Raw genomic sequence first — 22,600 nt, 5'->3', positions numbered from 1 at the left:
GCCCCCTGTCAACCAGGCAAGTCACTTTGTCATAGAAGGCCACCAGGTTTGTCAAGCACGATCTGCCTTTAGTGAAGCCATGTTGGCTTTTCCCAATCATGTGCTTCATTTGACTTGTGATGGCCCTCAGGAGGATTCATTCCATAACTTTCCCAGGGATTCAAGTAAGGCTAATGGGCCTATAGCTACCCAGATCCTCCCTCGAGCCCTTCTTGTAGATGGGGGTAACACTTGCCTTCCTCCAGTCCTCTGGGACATCCCTCGTTCTCCACGACTTCTCGAAGATTATGGAGAGTGGCCTTGCGATGATGTCAGCCAGCTCTCTCAACCCCTCAGGTTGAGGGCGTCAGGGCCCATTGATTTGTAGGGGTCAAGCTCCCGTAGTCATTCATGTACTAACTCTTCCTTCACCGATGGTGGGTCGGTGTTTGGATCAACCGGCAATTTTGTTCCCAAAGCCTGGGACCCAGCAGTGCTGGTGAAGGCAGAGGTGAAGAAGGTGTTGAGGACCTCTGCCTTTTCAGCATCGTTGGTGATTGGCTCTCCTTTTCCGTTTAACAGTGGGCCTATGTTTTCCTTCTTTTTGTGCTTATGGTTGACACGTCTGAAGAAACGTTTCTTGTTATTTTTGACATCTACAGCCAGTTTCAATTCAAGCTGGGCTTTTGCTTTCCTAACTGCATCTCTGCACGCTGTGGCAGTGCCCTTGTAGCTCTCGATGGATAATCTTCCACTTCTCCATCTCTGGTATGCTTCCCTTTTGGATTTGAGTAGACCCAGGAGGTCATGGTTGAGCCATGGGGGCCTCTTGCTCCGCTTGCTTCCCTTTCCTTTGTAGGGGATAAATTGGCTTTGTGCTTCCAATCGAGAGTTCTTGCAGAACTCCCAGCGCTCACTAGCTCCTTTGTCTTCCATGGAAGCTTCCCATGGAATCCCTCCCAGCTGAGCCCTGAGTGAACTGAAGTTTGCTCTTCTAAAATCCAGAACCCTTGTCTTAGAGCTGACCTTCGGCACACTCAGCAGGATCCCAAACTCCACAATATGGTGGTCACTGCAGCCAAGGCTATCACTAACCGAGGTATTACCAAGCAGGCTTTCTTGGTTTGTGAATAGCAAGTCCAGCAGTGCCTCACTGCTGGTTGGCACACCTAACATTTGTATCGGGTAACAGTCCTCTCTACGCTCCAGGAACTTGGTGGATGACATGCGAGCTGCCGTATTGTTCTTCCAGCAGGTGTCTGGGTAGCTGAAGTCACCCATCAGGACCAGGTTCTGCTGGCCAGAAGCTTGCTTTAGTGCCCCAAATATCGCTTCATTGGCATCGTCATCATGGTTAGGAGGTCGATAGCAGATGCCCACTGTGAGGTCCTGCTTGGAGACGACCCCTTAACCCAGAGGCATTCGATAGAGCAGTCACAATCGCCATAGTTGACATCAATACATTTGAAGTTTCCCTTAATGTAGAGTGCAACTCCTCCACCTCTTCTACCCCGTCTGTCCTTATGAAAGAGCCTGTAACCGTCCATTGCGATCCCCCAGTCATTTTTGTTGTCCCACCATGTTTCAGTTACTCCTATGATGTCATACCCTTCTGAGTGGGCACGGAGCTCCAGCTCCTCCTGTTTGTTTCCTAGACTGTGTGCATTTGTATACATACACTTGAGGTGATTACTATTCTGTTTCACCTCTTGGGAGAAAGCTAAGGAACCTTTATCACCACATTGCTTGGCCTGACTTACCCCCCTGTTGGACGTGCTGGTGTGAGCATTTTTGCAAAGGATCCCACCCCCAAGTCCTTCAGTTTAAAGCCCACCTCACCAAGTTAGCCAGCCTACTGCTGAAGATTCCCTTACCCCTTTTAGACAGATGGATTCCATCCCTCCCTAGCATGTTGTAGTCACTGAAGAGCGCCCCATTGTCATAAAAGCCAAATCCCTGACGGTGGCACCAGCCACGTAGCCAGGAGTTGATATACATTATGCGCCTGTTTCTGGCTGCTCCCTTCCCTCGAACTGGCGAAATGGAAGAGAAGATCACTTGGGCGCCAATGTTTTTCACTTGCTCCCCCAGGGCTCAGAAGTATTCCTTGATTTTACCCAGGTTACGGCTCTCAGTGTCGTTCATGCCTACATGAAATAGTAGTAGTGGATAGTACTCTGTTTTCCTGATGAGTTGTGGCACCCTCTCGGCAACGTCTCGGACCTTGGCTCCTGGAAGGCAGCATACCTCTCGTGACTCCCTGTCAGGTCGGCAGACGGGTGCCTCAGAACCCTTCAACAGAGAGTCACTCACCACGAGCACTCGTTGTTTCTTTTTACGATGTCCGCTGTATGTTGCTGGTACAGTTTCCCCTTGCAGGGGACTTTGCAGATCTTGCTCATGGGTGTCCTCAGTCGTTAAGGCTTCGTATCTGTTTCTGATTGTGATGGCGGAGGGTGCAGGCTGATGTGGAATCCTGCTTCTGTGAGTAACCAGCGTCCACAGTGCCTCATTCTCGGAGTCATCTGCCACAGGAACAAGATTCTGACACCACCTGTCTATCTCTGCCTCAGCTCCTCTAATACTGCGCAGCCTCTTAACTGTTTCCTGCAGTTCAGCCAGGTCGTCAACCTGTGCACACCTCATGCAGGTACCTACCTTTTCGTCAGGAGAGGGGTTTGGGCATTTGCCGCACCCCACTGCCTGTACTGATGCTTTCTTTCTTACCAGTTCCGTCTCGTCAAAGAGTTATAGAATAACCTAGGCTTTAGGGAACCTCCGGAGACTGCTAGTGCAGCTTCCTGCTGAAATCAGGTCCAACCAGATCATATTGCTCAAGGACTTGTTTGGTTGAGTTTTGAGTATCTCCATGGATGGAAGTCCTGCAACCTGTTTGGGCATCTGTTGCGGTGCTTGTTAACTTCATTGGCAAAAGAAAATTTGTATATAGCTGTTAGCATTTTTCGTGTTGCAGCTTGTGTCCAGTGCTTCTTGTCCTATTGCTGTCTGCCTCTGAGAGGAGTCTATATCAATCTTCTCTATTTCCTGATATTAGGTACTTGTATACAGCAGTAGGCTCTTCCGTTCTCCATTTTGAACAAACTGTTTCTTAGTCTCTCCTCATAGACCAGGTGCTTCTGCACCCTTGTCATTTTGGTGGCCCTTTTGCTGGGCTTGCTCCAGTATGTCTGTCTTGTGTTGGGGAGTGCCAAACTGGATTTGGTATTCCACATGTGGTCTCAAGATGCCGAACAGGGGAGAATAACTCCTTGGCCTGCTGGCTACGCTCTTGCTAATAGAGCCCAGTATGTGGTTGGCAACCTTCATCACTGGTACATGTTGCGTTCTGAAATGACTGATGCCATGTTTGCTAATTATCTGTGTTCTCATCCTATTCCAGAGGAAGATGGTAATTGAAGATGAAACAGAGTTCTGCAGTGAAGAGCTTTTACATAATGTCCTGCAGTGCAAGGTGAGTCCTCTTCTTTAGAGAGGAACTGAAGTTTTGGGGAAGCAAGTGTAATAAATTATTGAGGGGGATTGAGTAGTTTACTTAGGTGATAGTCAGGAGCCCAGAACATCCTCTTTTACCTCCATGCCACTAGTGTGACCAAGCATCCTGGTTGTTACTGTCTGTACAGCAACCTGTTTTGCACATCAGCCTTCAAAGACATTAATGAAAACAGTCTCCCTTTCTTAGTTCAACTGAAAGGCTGAAGACCTGAATAAGCTAAGGAGATAAGCTCACTTTCTTTCCTTGTGTGCTCCATCTTCATTCCTAGGTTTTATCATGCCCTTGTAAATTGCAGTAGGGTGTGAGTGTGTATGTATGTGTGAGAGAAAGACTGTAGGCTGTGACTGCTTTTGAGGTGGCTAACCATGTTATCAGGCTCTGGAGGTGGGGGTACAAGTACAGAATTCTTCAGTGTCACTAAATTTGCTTGAGAACTGGAATGGCTTGGAATAAGAGTGAATATCGCTGTGATGGAAAAACATTCTGTATTGGTGAACCAAACCTTGCAGTGAGTTTGCTGTCTAAGGAGAGAGAAGCACGAGGAGAGGAAATGCTTATGCCTACCTATCCATTAAGCCTGTGCCAGGTCTGGCTCAATTTTGTTTCTGTTTGTGCAGAGTGTATTTGATGAGCTGGATGGAGAAGAAATGCGTCGAGCCCGAACAAGATCTAACCCCTATGAGATGATCCGTGGAGTTTTCTTCCTGAACAGGTTTGCAGAACTTTTGGTAGTGTAGGCCCTTTCCCATTTATGTCCACTTTCAGCCTCAGGAGCTAAGGTTGGAACTTAATAGCTCCCTATTTATGTGTTCACAGGGCTGCAATGAAGATGGCAAATATGGACCATGTGTTTGACTACATGTTTACAAACCCTAAGGACTTCCATGGGGTAAGGGCCTCTATTTAACTTTCAAGCAGCAGTGCTTTCTCAGAGAATGGAGAATGTGGGGAGAAAGGAGAGTCCTTGGGATCCTAGCTGAGAAAACAAGTGCTGGAAAGAGACTTCTCTGGCTGACTAGTACAGTTTATAGTGTCTCTGGTTTGGCTGATGGGAGCTGTTACTGGGTCAGTAGAATCTCCTCAATTTCCTTTTGCAGAGGCCCTTGATAAAGGAGCGAGATGCAGAGCTGCTCTACTTTGCTGATGTGTGTGCTGGTCCTGGAGGCTTCTCTGAGTATGTCTTGTGGAGGCGGAAGTGGCATGCAAAAGGATTTGGTATGACCTTGAAAGGACCAAATGATTTTAAACTAGAGGACTTCTATTCCGCTTCCAGTGAGCTCTTTGAGCCTTATTATGGTATGTAGTGCGTGTGTGAGCATTACCTGATGGTTTTGCTTATGCTGCAGCCTCTGTATCTAGAGTGGGGCTAGTATTGATACCAGCATGGGAATCTAAGAGAAGCATGTTTATAGGGAACCATTTTGCAAAGTAGAAGGGGGCTGTCATCTGACAAAGGGGTTGATATTGGTGAGCTTGCATATCAAGTCATGTTTCCACACTTACTTCCCATCTGCCCTGGTAATATGTGTCCCATTGTAATAATTGATACTTGAGTGCTTTGCTTATGTGAAAACTGTAGAGTCCTTTAAGATCGCTACACTATTTTTCCCACTTCACTGATGTCAGCCTGAAACACAGTGAATGAGATGACTTATCGCAGAATTATAGAATGGTTTGGGTTGGAAGGTACCTTAAAAACCATCTAGTTCCACTCCCCCTGCAGTAGGCAGGGACACCTTCTGCTAGATCAGGTTGTTCAAAGCCTCATCCAGTCTGGCCTTCCGGGGAGTGGGGGTGGCATCCACAACTTCTCTGGGCAACCTGTTCCAGTGTCTCACCACCCTCACAGTAAAGAACTTCCTAATATCTAATCTAAATCTACCCTCTTTCACTTTAAAACAGCTACTCCATGTTCTATCTCTACACTCCCTGATAAAGAATCCCTCCCCATCTTTTGTGTAAGCCCCGTTTAAGTACTGGAAGGCTGCTATAAAGTCTCCCTGGAGCCTTCTCTAGGCTAAACAACCTCAGCTCTCTCAGCATGTCCGCATAGAGGGGAGGTTGTCCAACCCCCTGACTTCCCCAAAGGTCTGTTAGCAGAGCCAGAGATAGAAACATTACTTGCCTGACTGGCAGTATGCTTCTGTATCAGACCTCCCTAGCTCTGCTTTGATAAATTGATTGTAGGCTCTTAGTAAAGATAAATAAACCAGATTTGGGCTAGAGGCTGTATCTGAATCACTGTGACTGACTGAGCCTTTTAAAACATGTTAGCTTAAACTTCTTTGGATTACCTTGCTTTGAGACAGACTAAGCAGGTGTACGCAGACAAGTGCTGCATCTCACCTCATGGATGGTAGCTTGTTAAGCTTGCTGATATATGCATAGCCTCTAGGAATAGGAAAGGAAATACAAGGATTGGTAGTATTCTGCTTCTTACTTCAGACTGTATGAAGGAAACTTGAGTATGATGGTCTTGTAGAGAAGAAGGTTTGCTTTTCCATTATTGTCCTTCCCACCCTTCCCCCCCCTTGACTCCTGTTGACTGCCACTTTTGACATCTGACTATGAACTCTTAGAGAATGGTTAGTGCTTCAGGATTAGATCTCTTTAAGAGAAGGTTCATGGCAGGGGCAGCAAGGCAGATGAACACATTGTTCTAATGGCTGCAGCATTTGGATCTTCATAACTCACTGCAAACTGGTGTCCTCCTGGAGAGGAGGAGACACCTGGAGAAATAAATAGCCCAATGACTTTGATGCATTTTCTTGATCCCTTTCAGTGTTACGCTATGAAGTCTAGTGAGATGGGTACAGACTCTTTTCCAGTGATGGGAAGGAAGCAAACTGCTGTGATATTTGTGTTCTGCTGGTTTTGAGTTAATTTTTTTCACCCCCCATTCCACAGGGTAGGTGGGGGGAAGTGATCGAGTAAGCAATGAAGGCTCTGTGGTGCTGGTTAAACCATGACAGTTGTGAAGAATGGTAACAAATTCTAGCATCACTTCACTTACTGACAGGATGATTGATGAGGAATTTATTTATCAAAGCACTATCATGCATCCTGATCTCTGCTGCTTTGTAGTCTTCCAGTTCAGTTAATAGAAGCTGTAGTTGTAGAAGATTTATAGGGACTAATACCAAATAGAAGTTCAGGCTTCTTCGAAGTCAGAACTGGTGAGCTCTAGAATACACCTTAGATCAGCTTTCTAAGACAACCAACCTGGGGGATAATGTATCTCTCTTTGAAAAGAGCCATATGGGAAAACTGTATGAACACTCATGCGCAGACCCTATTTCCCTTTTCCTACTCTCTTTACAAACTTGTTTGCAGGGTTTTTGGGGGTTGTGTTTTTAAATTCCAGATTGCATTGTGTTTGGAAATAGAGTATTGTGTTTCTTTGGATTTGATTTGAATTCTTAGTACAAGGTTGCCAATGCACAATGTAAATAATTTTGCCTTGTCTGTAAAAACATTGTTAACAGGTGAGCTGTGCAATGAGATTGAACCTTACATTTTTAGTAGCTTCAGCTATGTGTTGTTCCTACTTGGATGAAACTATTATGTTATGTAGTCCGTTCTCGTCTCAGGGGAGGGCACCGAATGATTTGTCTTTTGCTGAGGCTAATGTACAACTTATCATTTGAGCATGTTTATTATACGGCTTTGTTTAGTCCTGACTGCTCTGACTCCTGTTGACTGCCACTTTTGACACCTGACCGTGAACTCTTATATAACTTTCCTAAAATAACAAGCAACTTTGGTGGTGAACAAGGGAATGTGTTAATGCTTATTTGCCTATCAAGCTCTGTGTAATTTCTGACTGTTGATTAATACAATAGATCACCTGCACATACTAATTTTTTTGTCCATACTTGCAAACATGTTAGTAATGGTCTCCTCTTTTCCCCTTAGGAGAGGGAGGGATTGATGGAGATGGGGACATCACTCGGCCAGAGAACATTACTGCTTTCCGGAATTTTGTTTTGGACAATACTGATCACAAGGGAGTGCATTTCTTAATGGCTGATGGGGTTGGTCCATTTATTTTTCTTCCTGCACTAATGACCAAACCTAATGACCAAACCTGATACCTCAATCTGTATACCGTAGGATATTTGGCATGTTTCTGTAGTTAAAATGTGAAATTCTTCAAGGCTTGCCATTAAATTACCTGGTGGCAGTGTTTTTTATCTTAAAGAAACAAATTATCGTGATTCTATGATTTAGCTGTACAGAATCCTTTGCTAACCAATGGGTTTGTGCAGACACTAATGATACGCTATGTGCTTTGCAGGGTTTCTCAGTGGAGGGTCAGGAGAATCTGCAAGAAATTCTAAGCAAACAGCTCATGCTTTGCCAGTTCCTTACAGCACTGTCCGTTGTTCGCACAGGTATGTTTTATCCATGAATATTCCTCCTTCTCTAAGCTGTGGGTAGCATTGCAGAAGGATGCTGTACAATTTTTATTAACATGCCAAGAAGTCTGCTCTGCAGTGAGGCTGAGTTGCACAGAATTGAGTCTGCATGCATACATCCTGAGATGATTGTCACGAAGCTAAGAGAACTGTGGCAGAAAAATAAGATTATCTGTGTCTATTTTGCTTTTCACTAAAAGCATGAGGTAAAATGCATTAGTTTAAAGCTCTTACAATGTGTTATGTTATGTAGCTGTCTTGGGCTAAGGTCACCAGTGTGATAACTGGACAGTATACCTGAGTTTTATGGCACTAGCTGGACAAACAGCTTCCTGAATATTGTAGCAGGCTGGTTGGAACAGTGTGGTGATTGTCCGGTTCTTCCTTCTTTCTAACTTTTGGCTTTTCTGCTTTAAATTGGCCATGTCTGGGATCAGAACAAGATGATGTCTCACATTGTCTTAGCTGTACCTCATTGTTGCCAAATGATGGACGTGACAACTCTATCTGGTTTTGAAGGCTCCTCTCTTCCCCTGAGTTTAGTTAGCATTTGGCACTGTGGCAGAAGACAAAAAGGCTCATTAGGTTATCATTTATCTTGTGCCCTATGTTTAGAAGTACCTGAGGCAATGATCTCTTTAGTCTCAGATGTGATATGGTAAAAGGAGCAACTTTAAGTCTTTCCTGTGTGGGCAGATAATAGCTCTGTAAGACTAACTGCTTTTTGGTTGGGGAAATCAGAGATCTTGTTTGAAAGCAAGTGGTGACATAGACTCTTTTCTTTCTATGTGGCGAGTTATTCTGTTTAGGTAACATCTGTTAGTTTTCTCCTCCAGCCTGAGGTTTCTTGTTGCACCTACGAGAGCTCCTCTTCTGTTGAGGCTTTTGCATAACTTGCTTGCCATGCCATAGGGCACAGTTTGGGCCTGAATGGGAGGAAGGAGGGTGGATAGAAGGCTTGTTAGTGAGATAGAATGCATACTGACATACTGATTTGATCCTGGTCAGGGAAATGCTTTTCTCTTTGCTGCAGAGATATGGGAAAGAGAGTTCATGGAGTCCCCTTGGCTTCTGCTATGTATGTGTTTTAGATGCTGTTTAATTTTACAAAACCACTCTTACCAGTTCTGCAGAAGATGAAGTTACTGAAATGACTAGTATGTCCTTTTTTCCTTATAATCTGCTGGTATTGGTGTGTTTCCTCTCTCTCTTTTTTTTTTTTTCAGGAGGACATTTTGTCTGCAAAACCTTTGACCTGTTTACTCCATTCAGTGTGGGACTTGTTTATCTGCTATATTGCTGCTTTGAGCGAGTGTGCATTTTTAAACCTGTGACAAGCCGCCCTGCTAACTCAGAGAGGTGAGGATCTTGTGCTTGAGGGACTACTAAAGAAACCTGTCCTCTAAATACAGTGATAAATGGATTTGGGCAAGTCTAGTGGAAGCTCTGTGACCTGCCTCAACTGGCAACTGTCTTGGAGGAGGAAACTTTTTAGATGCTTAGCAAATTATGACGTTTGACAAGGTAAAGTTGATATTTGCTGAATTACCCTCTTGGGAGAAAGCAGTGGAACTAAATATATAACAAATTCTATTTTGCGTGACACAGTTACGGTTCCGATGAAGCTAGAGCATGTTATATGTGTTATCGTTGTACCTGTTAAGTTTAGCAGAATTGATTTACTACTTGAGGGAGATCAGTGGGGTTTCCAGTCTTTCCAGAGCATAGAAAATGTGTAATGACCTTCCTAGGAATACCCAGGAGAAAAGAATTCCTGGGATTTAGCAAACTGTCCTGATAATGGGAGTGTGGCAGGAAAGTTGGTTGTGTGGAAGAACTGAATCCATATGATCTCCCTGCCTTGCTCTGCAGGTACGTGATATGCAAAGGATTAAAGCTTGGGATTGATGACGTGCGGGACTATCTGTTCATGGTGAACATCAGGCTCAACCAGCTGCGCAACTCTGATCTGGATGTGAATCTTGTCGTCCCATTGAATGTGATCAAAGGCGACCAGGATTTCTGCGATTACATTGTCCAGTCCAATGAAAAGTGAGTGCCCGTGGCCAATGAGGGTTGCTGGCTGTAGGCAATCAACATGGCTTTCAGCTGTAGCTTCTTGCACTCATGGAGGTACTTGTTGATGCTGCTACACTGCTCTGCTTTTGCTCTCTGAGAGGCTTAGCAGAGCAGAGGGACACTGTACAGAGGGAGATGCTGTATACTGTTAGAGACTGTTCGGCCTCTGAGTACTGTGCGGAAAGGAAAGGATGCTACTGCCTAGTTCTTTCCAGTGGTCTTGCTGTCACTTTGAGTCTTGTTGGCAATGATCCATCACTGCTCTGAGGATCAAACTGGCTTCTTCCTGTTGTCCCAGCACTCTTCCTTGTTTTGAACAATAGAATGATCTTGGCGATTAACTTGCTCCCTGACTGAAACTTGTCCTCTCTTTCAGCCACTGCAAAGTTCAGATAAAGGCACTAGCCAAAATTCGTGCCTTTGTTCAAGACACGTGAGTATATTCTTCTGGCTTTTGATGAGGACTGAGCTATAAATTAATGGCTTTGCTGTTGTTTAATGTATTCTTGATTTGAGCAAGTACTTGGCTTGGCCTTTGGAGTCAGGAAAGTGAATAGTGCTTTTAGGTAGCTCAGTTAGTGTGTCTGCCTGAGTTATTTGCAGAAACTTGTGCATGGCTGGAGGAGTCCTGGAAGTTGATGGTCTATTACTGATTACCATAAGTGGGCCTGCTCCTTGGCAGAAATGTAAGCAGAAAAGTAACTCCCAGCTGGTATGTTCAATTCCACAGTAACCATCTAAGCTGGGTGTGGTTCATAGCTCTCCATTTTCCAGGGGCAATTCAAAGCATCTAATCTACATACCTATCCTTACCTAAAGCTTATGATGTGAATTTTGTGTGTAAACCTAAAGTCATTGCAATGTATAGCTGTTTCTGTGGCGTGACTTTTCTGTTCATGTCTCATTCAGAGAGAATTTGTAGTAGAAGTTGAGTGAGTGGTAGCCAGGAATTATCTAAGAGTTAATCCTAACATTGATGCTGAGTTTTCTTTTGTGTGGCCTTCAGCAGGTCTTCATTTTTAAGTAGGGTTAGGTACCCAGCTCTTGGAGATTAGCATAAGTTCATACTAATACATAACTTCTTGAAAATATTAATGCCTAGTGGTACTTTCATGGGATGGAGCGGTGGCTGCTAATCAGTAGTGCAGACCATGAAACAAAGCTAAACATGGGAATTGGAGATGGGTGGAGGGTGGGAAGGGAAAGCAACGTCCTCTTTTGTGTAACCCGTTGAGGAACAGCATGTGTTTGTCATTCCCAAGCCAGACACTGAAAGATGTGAGTTTCAGAGGGCTGGGACATGTGATACTGCAAGAGGAAGGAGGTTTCACCATCTTAAGAGTCTGCTGTCTTTCTCTAGGACACTGATTGAGCCACGGCAAGCTGAAATCCGAAAGGAGTGTCTCCAGCTATGGGGGGTAAGTAAGCTGCCAGGCAGGGAGGTTGTGAAGGTGTCCTCGCTGTGGTGAAACAAGAATGGAGCTGCAGTACAGATAGGACTTTCTAGCCAGAGGCTTAATACGTTGTCCTGTGGAAAAGTCAGAGACTGTTTCAAGTTGTTTATGTAAGCAAACAGGATGTTTCTGATTAATCATGTGTATGACTTAACCGAGCAGGCTTCTTTGCTGCAGTTGAGAATATTCCGTCGTACATAGAGTGAACTCAGCACCTAGTTCCCAAGCAGAGGAGCTCTCCAAAAGGTCTTGTTTTATGAGTCTGTACTTTCTTACTGAGCTTTTGACTGCAGTAGGGCCATAGGTATGGCAGTCAGCTTCATAGGCTAATTGTGTGTCTTTGATGAAACAGTATTTTATCGAAACATGCATGAAATCAAAGATTTAGCCGGAAACTTTCTGAAGTTACCTGTTTCTTCCTGTGACACTTGGTATGTCTACATTAAATTTGCAAAACACGTGAGATCTTTTATTTCCCAGATGACCTCTCCAGCGACTGTAATCCTAAGAGCAGGAGTTTCAGGGGGCGGGATGTTCTGTCATGTATTGAAACCAGAGAGGTTCCTATGAACATCCCAAATAACACTTATTATCAATTGTTTGGATTTGTTTCCAGATTCCTGATCAGGCTCGTGTTGCTCCTTCATCTTCAGATCCCAAGTCCAAGTTCTTTGAGCTCATCCAGGTGAGACTTTACCCAGAAGCTTGTTCCGAGTCCTTTCACAGAAGTAGAACTTTCCCCATAGGAATTAAGGGATGAAGAAGCTTGTCCTGGATTATTGTTTCATGTAGAAGTTGCATTTACCTACTCATTGATGTATTGTGTCTAATTTGTCTTTTCCATACTTTGACTGCTTTTTAGGGCACAGACATTGATACCTTCAGTTACAAACCCACTCCTCTGAATTCCAGTACACTAGAGAAAATCCGCCAAGTGTTAGATTACCGGTGTATGGTGTCTGGAAGTGAGCAGAAGTTCCTCTTGGGGCTAGGGGTAAGTGCTGAGAACAGTCCGGGAGTTCTGCTGGTTCATTTCAATGCTGCTATTCTGCCTTGCAGTTTCATTCCATTCTTTCCTGTCGTTAAAGACCAGAAAGGATCCCCATCAGCAGTCCCTGAGACTGCTAGTTATTTTATGTTTCTTTCACCTGACTTCACTGCTTTTCACACTAATTAACCCTGTTTTTGTAGTTGCAGCCTACACAGAGACCTGTACTCTTGCTAGTGTCTCTAATTATCTTCACTGTCCTTTTAAACGTGTTCTATAGGCATTCTATTTCTGGTACTTTGTGTGGATATGAAGTCACTGGCAGATTAGAATCAGTATGTTTTTATTCATTTGCTGTAGAGATTAAGGTACTTCCTTAAAACTTCTGACAAAGAAACTGCCTGTGACAGCCTAGGACAAAAAGATTCTCTGAGGGCTGCTCTATAGTTAGTCAGAGGTCTCTCCTCCACCCCTGCCCTCATGAAGCTTTGGCTGAATCTGACTCTGCCTTCTACACACAGAAATCACAGATCTACACCTGGGATGGTCGCCAGTCAGATCGCTGGACAAAGCTGGATTTGAAAACTGAGCTGCCACGAGATACCCTTCTCTCTGTGGAGATTGTTCATGAGCTGAAAGGAGAGGTAGGAGGCTATTTTCTCCCTTACCAAGTGGCTGCAAATATAATGAGCCATTTTGCCTATTCTCTATAAGATATTGCAGAATAAATGTCCCATCTGTGTCAGGTGCAAGGTTTTTTCTATATGATCTTTAGAGAAACTATTTTGGATTAAGTTCCTTCTTTCTGTCCAGTGCTAGAGGCATGAGCTTTTAACATTGTTTTGAAAACACTTTGGACCTGACATGCTGCTGTTGTCCTATGGGCAGCAGCAGATGACACTGCCAACATGACTTAATGTGTTCTGTGGCTCCATGGGTAGATAACTGCTCAGTAGTGATTGCAGGCCTTGGGAAGAAGATTCTTGTGGTATATTCACAGTGTAAGGTATTGCTGCCTGGGAGTTTGGCAGATCAGATCCTCAGATGAGGATGCTGTAGTGCACTGGGCTTTGTGCTGTGGTACCTGGTAAGGCACAGAGAGCTGGTGATGGCAGCTGTGCTCCTGCCCTCTCCCCCTCCCTCCCCTGAGACAGAACCATGTAGATGAGATACATGAGTTCTTGGAGGATGGCATGTTACTGTACAATGGGCAGCGGGGAATTTGTGTGTTTCTAATAGCTGGAAAGGTGCTTTCGTGCTAGAAGAACATGATGTCCTATTAAAAAACAGGCTATAAATCAAGCTGAAATAGCAACAGTCTGAGTAGTAAGTCTCTGTATTGCCCTCCCTAGGGGAAAGCCCAGCGAAAAATCAGTGCCATCCACATCCTTGATGTCTTGGTGCTGAATGGCAATGATGTTCGAAAGCAGCATTTCAACCAGAGGTATGTAGGGTCTGGAGAAGCTTCTTTCTTGTACATGAATAGGAGTGACTGGGAAACAGTGCTCACTAAAAGCAGAATGATGAGCGTGGGGAGACAAGTGCATTCAGCTGAAACACTGCTATAAAGATGAACTGTGAATGAACCTGCTCTGAAGTGAAGTGCATATAGCCTTTTCCAACTGTACTTTCTCTGTTTATGAGGGCAGGTCTAGTTTCTTTCTTAGTCTGGAGTGAGCCAGGCACAGTCTGGATAGACTGAGCGTCCTGGGAATAGGAATGAGTGTAGCTGATAACTGGCTAAGGGAGAAGTAACGAGCCCCTCTTTCCTTCCTCAGGGGCATGATGTCTCTACCAGTCCTACTTACCTGCCAATAAATCAATGTGTTCAGCAGCATATGGGCTTGCAGAGGAACGTTATGGAGACCCATTCTTAATGGATAAAAGCCAGTATCACTGGGCACTAAACTGGGAGGGCAGGGTGAAAAAAAGTGTTGCTCAGTACTCATTTGGCTAGCAGTGGTGGCAGTCTGCGTGTACTGAAGCGTCTCAGCAGAATAACTGATTAAACTGTTACCTACCTCTTGTGCCAAAGATCTCACTAAATTGCTGGATTCCCCTTCCATTTTTATTCAGGATTCAGCTGGCGGAGAAGTTTGTCAAAGCTGTTTCTAAACCTAGCCGGCCAGATATGAACCCTATCCGGTGAGTGATGACTCCATTCCTCAGCCTGGTGTGTGTTGGAGGATGAAGATAAGGAGCTGAAGGAGAGTTAAATTTCAAGCTGAAATTCATAGTTCTGTTATGTTCAATGGAAAGAGGCTAAAAGCCCTTTATATATCTAAGATAAAGGTTGATAGTGGAGAAGTTGTGCCTTCCTCTCACATATCAGTCATGTTTTCATCATAGGTGGATTGGCTGGTTCCAGTTTCAGATATGTGCTGTAGTAGGTCTAGCACCCAGTTAGCTTAATAACTTCTGTGTCCTCATCTGCCCTGAAGGGTCAGAAGCAGTAGAGAGATGCTGACTGTTAGTAGATAAATGAAGTGCTGACCAGCAGTTGCAGTCTCCAAATGGTTAGCCTGAGGAGAAGGTTTAAGTTACAATCCCAAGAAAATCCCTGACAAAGGGCTTCACCTTTGGTTGCCACCTGACCTTCTATTTAATTAGTTCTGCTATGGTGGAGTGTAAGATCATCATTGTGCTGGGTATCAGACAGTTATTGTGGACGGAACAGCCTCTGTTTCAGAGGCCAGAAGCACTGTGATATTGTGAGAGAAGCTGGAGAAAGGGAAAAAGGATGGTCTGCTTGGTGGTTTAATGAAAGATAATAAGTGGGATCTCAACTAAACTCAAAACAAACAGGTAGTTGCAATAACTGGAGGAGCTTGGAGCACTGGGGAGGGCTGAAGGTGAAGGGAGAAGGAGAGCTGTAGAAATAGATTGTAGAGGGGTCCTTTACTGCTCTGTGAACAGGTGTGCAAATGGTGTACTTTGAAGCCTGATGCTTGTAGTGGTATGTGGCAAATGAGTGGTTGGGATGTCTGATCAGAGGCAGTGCTCTTGAAGCTTCCCAGTTGTGTCTTTCTGTGTCTCAGAACAGCAAAACCAGAAGTAGCTTGACATAAGAAGAATGATGATACTGAAACTTCTTCACTGATTTAAAAAGAAAAAAAAAAAGGCTGTTTTTACCTCTGGGTAACTAACAAGTTTGTGGTGTCCCTGAGGGTAATAACGGTGAAGATCAGGCAGTTTAGTTTTACTCTGAGGCCAGCATACTGAGGCCAGAACCTGCCTGGCGCTGACCTTGGTGAATTCACCTCATTGTAAAGCAAAAACACCTGACTTCCATTGTTCTTCCTCTTCTGTATACTCAGCCTGAGATAAAAATGCACAGCTTCCTTAGCAGTGAGATGCCTCTATGCTGCTTACAGCAACCCAGCCATGAGCATGCAGGTGTCATGTCAGGTTTTCTCAAGCCAGGAGAAATAAATTACTGGAGCAGAAGATTGAGGAGAGAAGGGTGAACCTCACTCATGCCTGACCACCTCATGCTGTACAAAATGAACTGTTTGGCCACTCCCTGTAGCTGGGACATAAAAAGAGGACAGTTAACTTTTTTAAAAAAAAACAAACCACAGTTTTGTCTTTTCCCCCCAGAGTGAAGGAAGTGTACAGATTGGAGGAAATGGAGAAGATTTTTGTGAGGTAAGTGGCTGGCACAAATGAGAGACTTCGGTGCCCGTAGAGGTTGTCAGCCACCAATGGACAGGAATGGGAGGGATGTGCTGATCTATGCTTGAGGAGTCCTGGAGAAAGAGCTGTTAGAGCTCGGGCAGCTGGTGGCTGCTGTTTCAGAAATGCTGCTGACCGAGAGCATCATCCTGCTGAGTTCTAATGCTGTAGATGTGGCCAATGTGCTTTACAAGAGGAATAGTAGTAATGGTGCTTGAGTTTGTGTGCAGAAGTGTCAGTGGCTTGAAAGATTAAGAGTTCATACCTGAAATGGGAGCCTCATTTGGATTGTGTGGTAGATCATCACAGATCTTTCATTGCAACACTCAGTTTGCTGCCTGATCTAGACAGCTCTGGCTGGTTTCTCTAGCCATGTGGGGGAGGCCAGAGACTGAATTCTCCAGGATGTGATGATTTTGTCCTGTCATGAGCAGAGCTGTCAGTTTCCACTGTGACTTTCCGGAGTGGGTGTGCAGGTGTCATGTTGTGTGCACCAGGATGGTAAAGGAAGAAACAGGGACCCTCTATCACTGCCTTCTCTTAACATTTAGGTTAGAGATGAAGATCATCAAGAGTTCAGGAGGAATACCTCGGCTATCTTACACTGGCCGAGACGACCGGCACTTTGTGCCCACAGGACTCTACATTGTACGGACTGTGAATGGTAGGAAGAGACAGTCTCTGCTCTTATTTAACTTCTTTTTGTATCTTCAAGTAAGTAGTGTTGACCAGGATTGCCCCTGGTCTAACTTGGTAAAAATAAATGGGAGTATTCCAGTGACTAGAGAGTGACTGTTTTCAGGTAATGAGGGTAGCTTGGATTTGGATAAGGTTTAGGGTATTTATACAATAGGTTTTTATGTTGTGGGTTGATTAGCTATTTTGTGGGTAGCTCCATTTATTTACATGACTGATGACTTTCTTAATGAGATAATTTTTCATCAATAAGATATTTTCCAGAGTAACAGTACATGGAAATATCCTGTTTGGAATGTCAGCTTTTAAAGGCAGGGAGAAGGGGGTTTTCTCAGTGAATAAAGAAGAGCTTGGGAAGCAGGTGGTCTTAAGAGAGGGAAGGAAAAAGGAGTAGGAGAAGGATCACAATTACTTTTGTAGATTCCTCCTCCCTACTTGCACTGTATCTGTATTTATACTGTGCTTTTCTTCTCCTTTCCACTTTCTGTCTGACCCTATGACTCTTCTGCAAGATCCCTGGACAATGGCATACAGCAAAAACTCCAAGAGGAAATTCTTCTTCAACAAAATGACCAAGGAAGCGAGATACGACCTCCCTTCTGAATCCATTGCACCCTTTCAGTGAGTACAAGCCAGAGCTGAGGCTATGGAAGAATAGTTGTGTGTGAGTTTTCCTTTGCGTGTGCATGTGTCTGGTTTTGCATATGTGTCTGGTTTTGCATATGTGTCTGGTTTTGCATATGTGTTTGGAAGGGCATTCAGGCACGCTGTGCAATGTTCTTGCAGTTGTTTGCAGTGCAAGTGCAGCTTGGTCACCAGGGTGTGCTGCAGAAGCTGGCACCTTCTCAGACTTTCGGGAAACTGCTGATCTGGATTTGTGGATTGTGCAATTAATTGCTATGAATAACACACATCTTACAACTTTGTTCCCTTGTCTGCAGCAGAATACAACTTACTGAACCTCCCTGCACACAGGGAAATGGAAATCGAGCCAAGCAGCTGTAATTTGCTGCATCTCTGTATTTTAAGATGCTTGGTTGGAAGTTACTGATTTAAAAGCAAATCCCAATTTGTTTAGCCCAGGCTCTGGAATAGGCTGTAGGCAGCTGGGAGCTGTTTAAAGAGTGAGAGACAAAAGCAGCAGCTCCTTGGGAAAGGATGGAGTGGCTTGTCATTGGACAGTCATTAACACTGTAGCTGCTGACCCCCATCTGTGTGTGTTGAGTGCTAAGGCCACATTTTAAGTAATTCTGAGTCTGTGTGACACCTCAGGGCTCATGTGTGGAGGTTTTCTGCGCACACTGCCCTCAGGTAGTCTCAAGAGATGCCCTCCACCACCACTACCCATGACCGTGCCTGTGAGCAAGAGCTTGATATGAAATAGGGCTCCTGATTTTCTTACTTTGCATCTCCTTACATACCCTACAGCAGTGCTCTTAGCTGGTTAAGGAAAGCTTAAGCATTCTTAAAAATGAAAGAACAGGCTTAAAAAGCAGAGGCACACTATGTGTTTTCCCTCCCTCTGTCAGGATGTGGTTAGTTCTGCCTATGTACTTAGAATTAGGCCAGCATGAACCTGCTTGAACTGAGGAGGTAGAGGGAGCGCTTGTGTGGGACTCCAGAAGGGATGTGTGTGTTGTGGTTAGTGAGTACTAATGTGCCTATAATTAGCCACTGACGTGTGCTTTTGTCGCTGTGCTAGTACCGCTTTGTTAGAACAGTAGCACTAAATAAGCTATGAATATTAAGTGTCAGTAATTGACAAAACTAAAGGCTGCTGTGTCGGCAGTAATTAGCAGCTCTGTTTTCATTATGGCTGGGACTATGTTGATGCAGCGAGGGAAGGCTGTGCTTGATGGATGGAGTGAGAGGTGGCGTTGTAGGACCAGAACTCTCAGCAGCCAAGTGGAGATTGGTTACTTCACACGAGGGGAAAGAGGGGATGATCCTAGCCGCTTTCATACAGTGTGAAGCGCTGTTTGTTTGCAAAGCGCCATAGGACAGCTGTTACTGATTCTAGTAGGTTTGTGGTGAGTGGTTAGATTGCTGCTGCTGGCAGACTTTCTCAATTCTTCACTAAGGCCTTTCCATTGCCTGCAATGACAGTTTCATCCTCTCAAAAACTTGGGGGGGGAGGTAGGTTTTTCCCTAATGCCCTGTCTCCTTCCAGCAAATGCTGAACTGAATCTTGAGTGAAGCTAGAATTAACAAGTTTGTTTCCATGGAAATCTCTTAGGCTTGGAAGTTGCTGTACCTTAAGGGCTGTGGAGTTTGTAAGGTGAATGAATGCACTGGCCTTTAGATAGAATATCTGTGTGGCTTCCGTTGCTGAGGGCAGCTGGCTCTGTAGCGCACCTTGCGGCTAGGATGACAGTGTTTTCCTTCCCCTCCCCTGCTAAACTAATCTTACTCTCCTCTCTGCCCACAGCATCTGCCATTACAGCCGCCTCTTCTGGGAGTGGGGGGAAGGTGTCAAAGTGCACGACTCTCAGAAAAGGCAAGATCCAGAGAAGCTATCAAAGGAGGATGTCCTGTCTTTCATCCAAGCGCACTACCCCTAACCCTGCTCTCTTGAGGGGTGGGGGGGTTGGGGGGCTGAGGGGGTTGGGGGGCTGAGCCCAGCTTGGATTCTTCAGGGACTGATGAGACTGGGGAGGCTCCACAACTTCTATCCTGGTCTTCTCCAGAGCTGATTTCCTGGAGGTGATCGAACCAGGAGTTGGTATGCAGAAGGCACAGGACAAGGCCCTGCCCTGGCAGTGTATATAAGAGTACAGCCCAGGTAGCGCTTGCTGCCAGAGTACCCATGGTGACTCCTGGAGCCAAGGCCTAACACCCTTTTGTCCTGTTTGACTGCATGCATGAGGCCAAGGGGCTGGCAGCTTTCTTCGCTCCTGTTCAAATATTCAGTGAGGTTTGTGGAGCATTGTGTGTGCCAGAACTCTCCAGGCTTGTGTGGGAAGGAGCAGAGATGTCTTGCTGGCAGAGCTGGACAACAGCACATTGAAGCAGCCCTGCATCGTTCCTGGCAGCTGTCTGTCTCCTGGGCCTTGTCAAAGGCCCACACTACCCAGTGGAGGGGAGGGTGTTAACTCATTGGGGAATGCTAGCTTTGGGATGCAAGTATGTATTCTCGTTGGTGTCTCCAACACTTCTGCTTATCAAGGCACTTGGCTGGCCACTGGCAATTCTGATGTGATAGTATCCTGTTGGACAAAGGCCAACACAGGTGATGAGTAGAGTTCCTGGCACAGATTTGATGTGCTCAGTGCCAGGGATTTCTCAGACCTCTAGAAGCTGCTGTGACAGGGATTTCCCCTTTCCAGGTCATGACTGATCCTGAGCCAGCAGCCTGGGGTTAACTGGTGAACGTGTCTGTGCCTTGTGGTATTTCTGAGACCAAGGTGCTTTGATTCTTGGTACTCTACAGTATTACCCAAATCTTCAGGGAGAAAAGCAGATGTGGGAGGGAAGACACAGGAAAGTTGGGATGCTGGAGGTCTTTGGAGGCAATGATGGGAGTGTCGTCTGACTTAAAAACTCTAGGACTTCAGTGAAAAGAGATCTTGACTTTGACCATGTTGGTTAATCAGAAGAAATCCCGTCCCCTGACTGTGCCCACTGGAAAGGTTACCAGACTTTCCTTTTTAAATGTGTCAGAGTGGGCTTTGAAACCCTCCAGGTCTCATTTGGCCCCAGAACTGCATCTGGGGTGAAGGCACAGAGCTGTGAAACTCTTGGCATGGTATTTGTGTGTCAACAGATTTCTCCGTGCACTTCTGTGCTGGGCTTAAAGTTGTCTTCTGTTGCATGTTCTACTTCACTTCTGGCTTCCGTGGCACTTTTGCCAGGTCTTCCATATAAATCAGAAGATAATAACACACAGTTGACTGCTTTTGGTCAAGCAGCAAAATTGCCCCCCTTTTTTTTAGTTGTTGTTCTTGGCTTGTTTTTAAAGACAGATTGGCAGTAGGGAGGAAGCTGATTTTTAGGGATTGACTGAACTGTGCCTTAAAGAAAGCTATAGTTCTAGAATCTATAGCGGTTGTTTAAGTTCTTGTTTCTTTCTCTCCACGCCCATATGTACGATTTGAACAAGCTTTATGTAGCAAGACATGGAAATTTTCACTTGTAGGTGTGTAGGTGCATGGGTGCCCTGCAGCCTACCCGAAGAAGCCAGAACAAGGATGGCATGTTGTAGAAGTCCCACCTTCACCCTCTAAAGCCCACAGAATCAATTGTAGGTTTTGTGTTCATTCGCAGCACACAGCTGAATCTCGTCCTACAAGTCAGCTCTGTTCTCTGAGCTTGGAGCACTTCCATATCTTCAAGCAAACTGTCTCCATGTAACCATGTATTAATTCTCTACAGTTTGGTATAAATGAACTTACCACCTGCAACTTCTTGCACCACAGAAAATTATATGCATTCTTGATCACTGCAGGACCCATGCCCCTGGTTAAGGGAGCAGCACAGGAGTTGGCACAGTCTGTTGGTCAATGGAAACTGGAAGAGGCAAAGCTCAGGAGTGGATGGGAGGTTGGCTTACAAATAGGTAGCCCTGAATATTGTACAGGGGAGCTATTCTGTTTCTTCTCAAGCTCTGGCCAAAAGTGAAGTGGGTCAGAGCTGCTTTTTCCACTCTGGTGATTGTTAGTCCCCAGACAGGTCTACCAAAGCAGTTAATGCAGCCTCTTGCTAACCTGCAGACCCACTCTGCTCTCAAGCATCAGTAAAACATGTATGAAAGAAATGGTGGCCTTTCCCTAGCCAAAGAACAAGAGGCCTGTCACTGGCAGTTTTGTTTTGGCAAAGGCACTTCCATGGGGAATGAGGGGGAATCTCTCCCAGTGGGAAATAAAGAACCTCCCAAATCTGTAGTTTCCAGGCCTATGTGCAGTTGGCTTTTTAAAACAAGTAATTTCAGTTCTGGTGCTGCTTTGGACTGCATTGAGGCTGTTCCAATGCCAGCAAAGCATGCTACTCCCTTTGCCAGGCTCCTTTGCTAAGCATTGTCCCCTCCACTCAGGGTGTTGGTCTCCTGCGGGCTGGCAGACAGAGGGTGACTAGGAAGTACACTAGGCTGAGTCTAGGCCTCTTACAAAAGGGTACATGAAAACCTGGTTAGCCTGCAGGCTAGCTTTTTATGAACAGATACTTTTTGTTTACTAGTTGCCTCTAGCTCCTCCTGATTTTAATTTGCTTTTATTTTTATCGTTGATGCACTGAACCTTGATTTTGAATCCCCCTTAAAGAAGGCAAGCATAAGCTGCCATGCTACTTGCTTCCCTGCTGCAGGATAAATACAAAGGGATTATGCTGGGAAGGGGGGGGTGTTGAAGAACGTCTTGCTGAAGGAAATGTTTATGTACATTAATTGCACAATGTGTTGTTATTAGGCTGTGTATCATTTTGTGTTGACTTCTCTGCTTTCATTGTCTATTACCAATACAGCCCCTTTAGTTCACAACAGTCCTTGTTTACTTTGCTTCCCACAAAATTCTGGCCAGTGTGTGTGTGTTAGCATGGAGACCGAGAAATACCTTGCGCAGTTAAATTTTCTGCAGTCCACTTTTAAAGGCTTTCCTGGCAAATTAGGGCATGCTGAGGGCGACCTAGAGTATGTCACTGCATCAGAATGAGAGGGTACTACAGGGGACAGTCTGCAGCACACTAGGCTGCTTTTCCACTCAAAGGTAGCAAACACTCAAGCAGATCCCAGGTCACCAACTGTTGAGACCTTGCTGACCAGGGATGTTAAGTGCCTAACCAGTCTAGGCTTACTGTGGTCCAGTGT

General features: G+C 45.1%; 1 protein-coding gene across 3 annotated transcripts in view; it reads left to right on the top strand.

Moving 5' to 3' along the window:
* CMTR1 (cap methyltransferase 1) overlaps positions 1 to 22,275 on the top strand; it is a 33,593-nt gene extending 11,318 nt beyond the window's left edge. For all 3 annotated transcript variants that reach the window (XM_075089150.1, XM_075089151.1, XM_075089152.1), the window contains exons 6-24: positions 3,380 to 3,451; positions 4,111 to 4,205; positions 4,310 to 4,382; positions 4,591 to 4,789; positions 7,409 to 7,527; positions 7,791 to 7,887; positions 9,138 to 9,270; positions 9,784 to 9,963; positions 10,367 to 10,423; positions 11,351 to 11,408; positions 12,061 to 12,129; positions 12,307 to 12,438; positions 12,954 to 13,076; positions 13,785 to 13,876; positions 14,509 to 14,577; positions 16,033 to 16,080; positions 16,659 to 16,771; positions 17,316 to 17,424; positions 19,232 to 22,275. In XM_075089150.1, coding sequence (XP_074945251.1) covers positions 3,380 to 3,451; positions 4,111 to 4,205; positions 4,310 to 4,382; positions 4,591 to 4,789; positions 7,409 to 7,527; positions 7,791 to 7,887; positions 9,138 to 9,270; positions 9,784 to 9,963; positions 10,367 to 10,423; positions 11,351 to 11,408; positions 12,061 to 12,129; positions 12,307 to 12,438; positions 12,954 to 13,076; positions 13,785 to 13,876; positions 14,509 to 14,577; positions 16,033 to 16,080; positions 16,659 to 16,771; positions 17,316 to 17,424; positions 19,232 to 19,364 — 1,971 coding nt within the window. In that variant the 3' untranslated portion in view covers positions 19,365 to 22,275. The remainder of the gene's footprint in view (positions 1 to 3,379; positions 3,452 to 4,110; positions 4,206 to 4,309; positions 4,383 to 4,590; positions 4,790 to 7,408; positions 7,528 to 7,790; positions 7,888 to 9,137; positions 9,271 to 9,783; positions 9,964 to 10,366; positions 10,424 to 11,350; positions 11,409 to 12,060; positions 12,130 to 12,306; positions 12,439 to 12,953; positions 13,077 to 13,784; positions 13,877 to 14,508; positions 14,578 to 16,032; positions 16,081 to 16,658; positions 16,772 to 17,315; positions 17,425 to 19,231) is intronic.
* The last annotated feature ends 325 nt before the right edge of the window (positions 22,276 to 22,600 follow it).

Source organism: Phalacrocorax aristotelis, chromosome 3 (genome assembly GCF_949628215.1).
Source record: "Phalacrocorax aristotelis chromosome 3, bGulAri2.1, whole genome shotgun sequence".
Classification (NCBI taxonomy): domain Eukaryota; kingdom Metazoa; phylum Chordata; class Aves; order Suliformes; family Phalacrocoracidae; genus Phalacrocorax; species Phalacrocorax aristotelis.
This window is presented reverse-complemented; position numbering and strand designations above follow the sequence as displayed.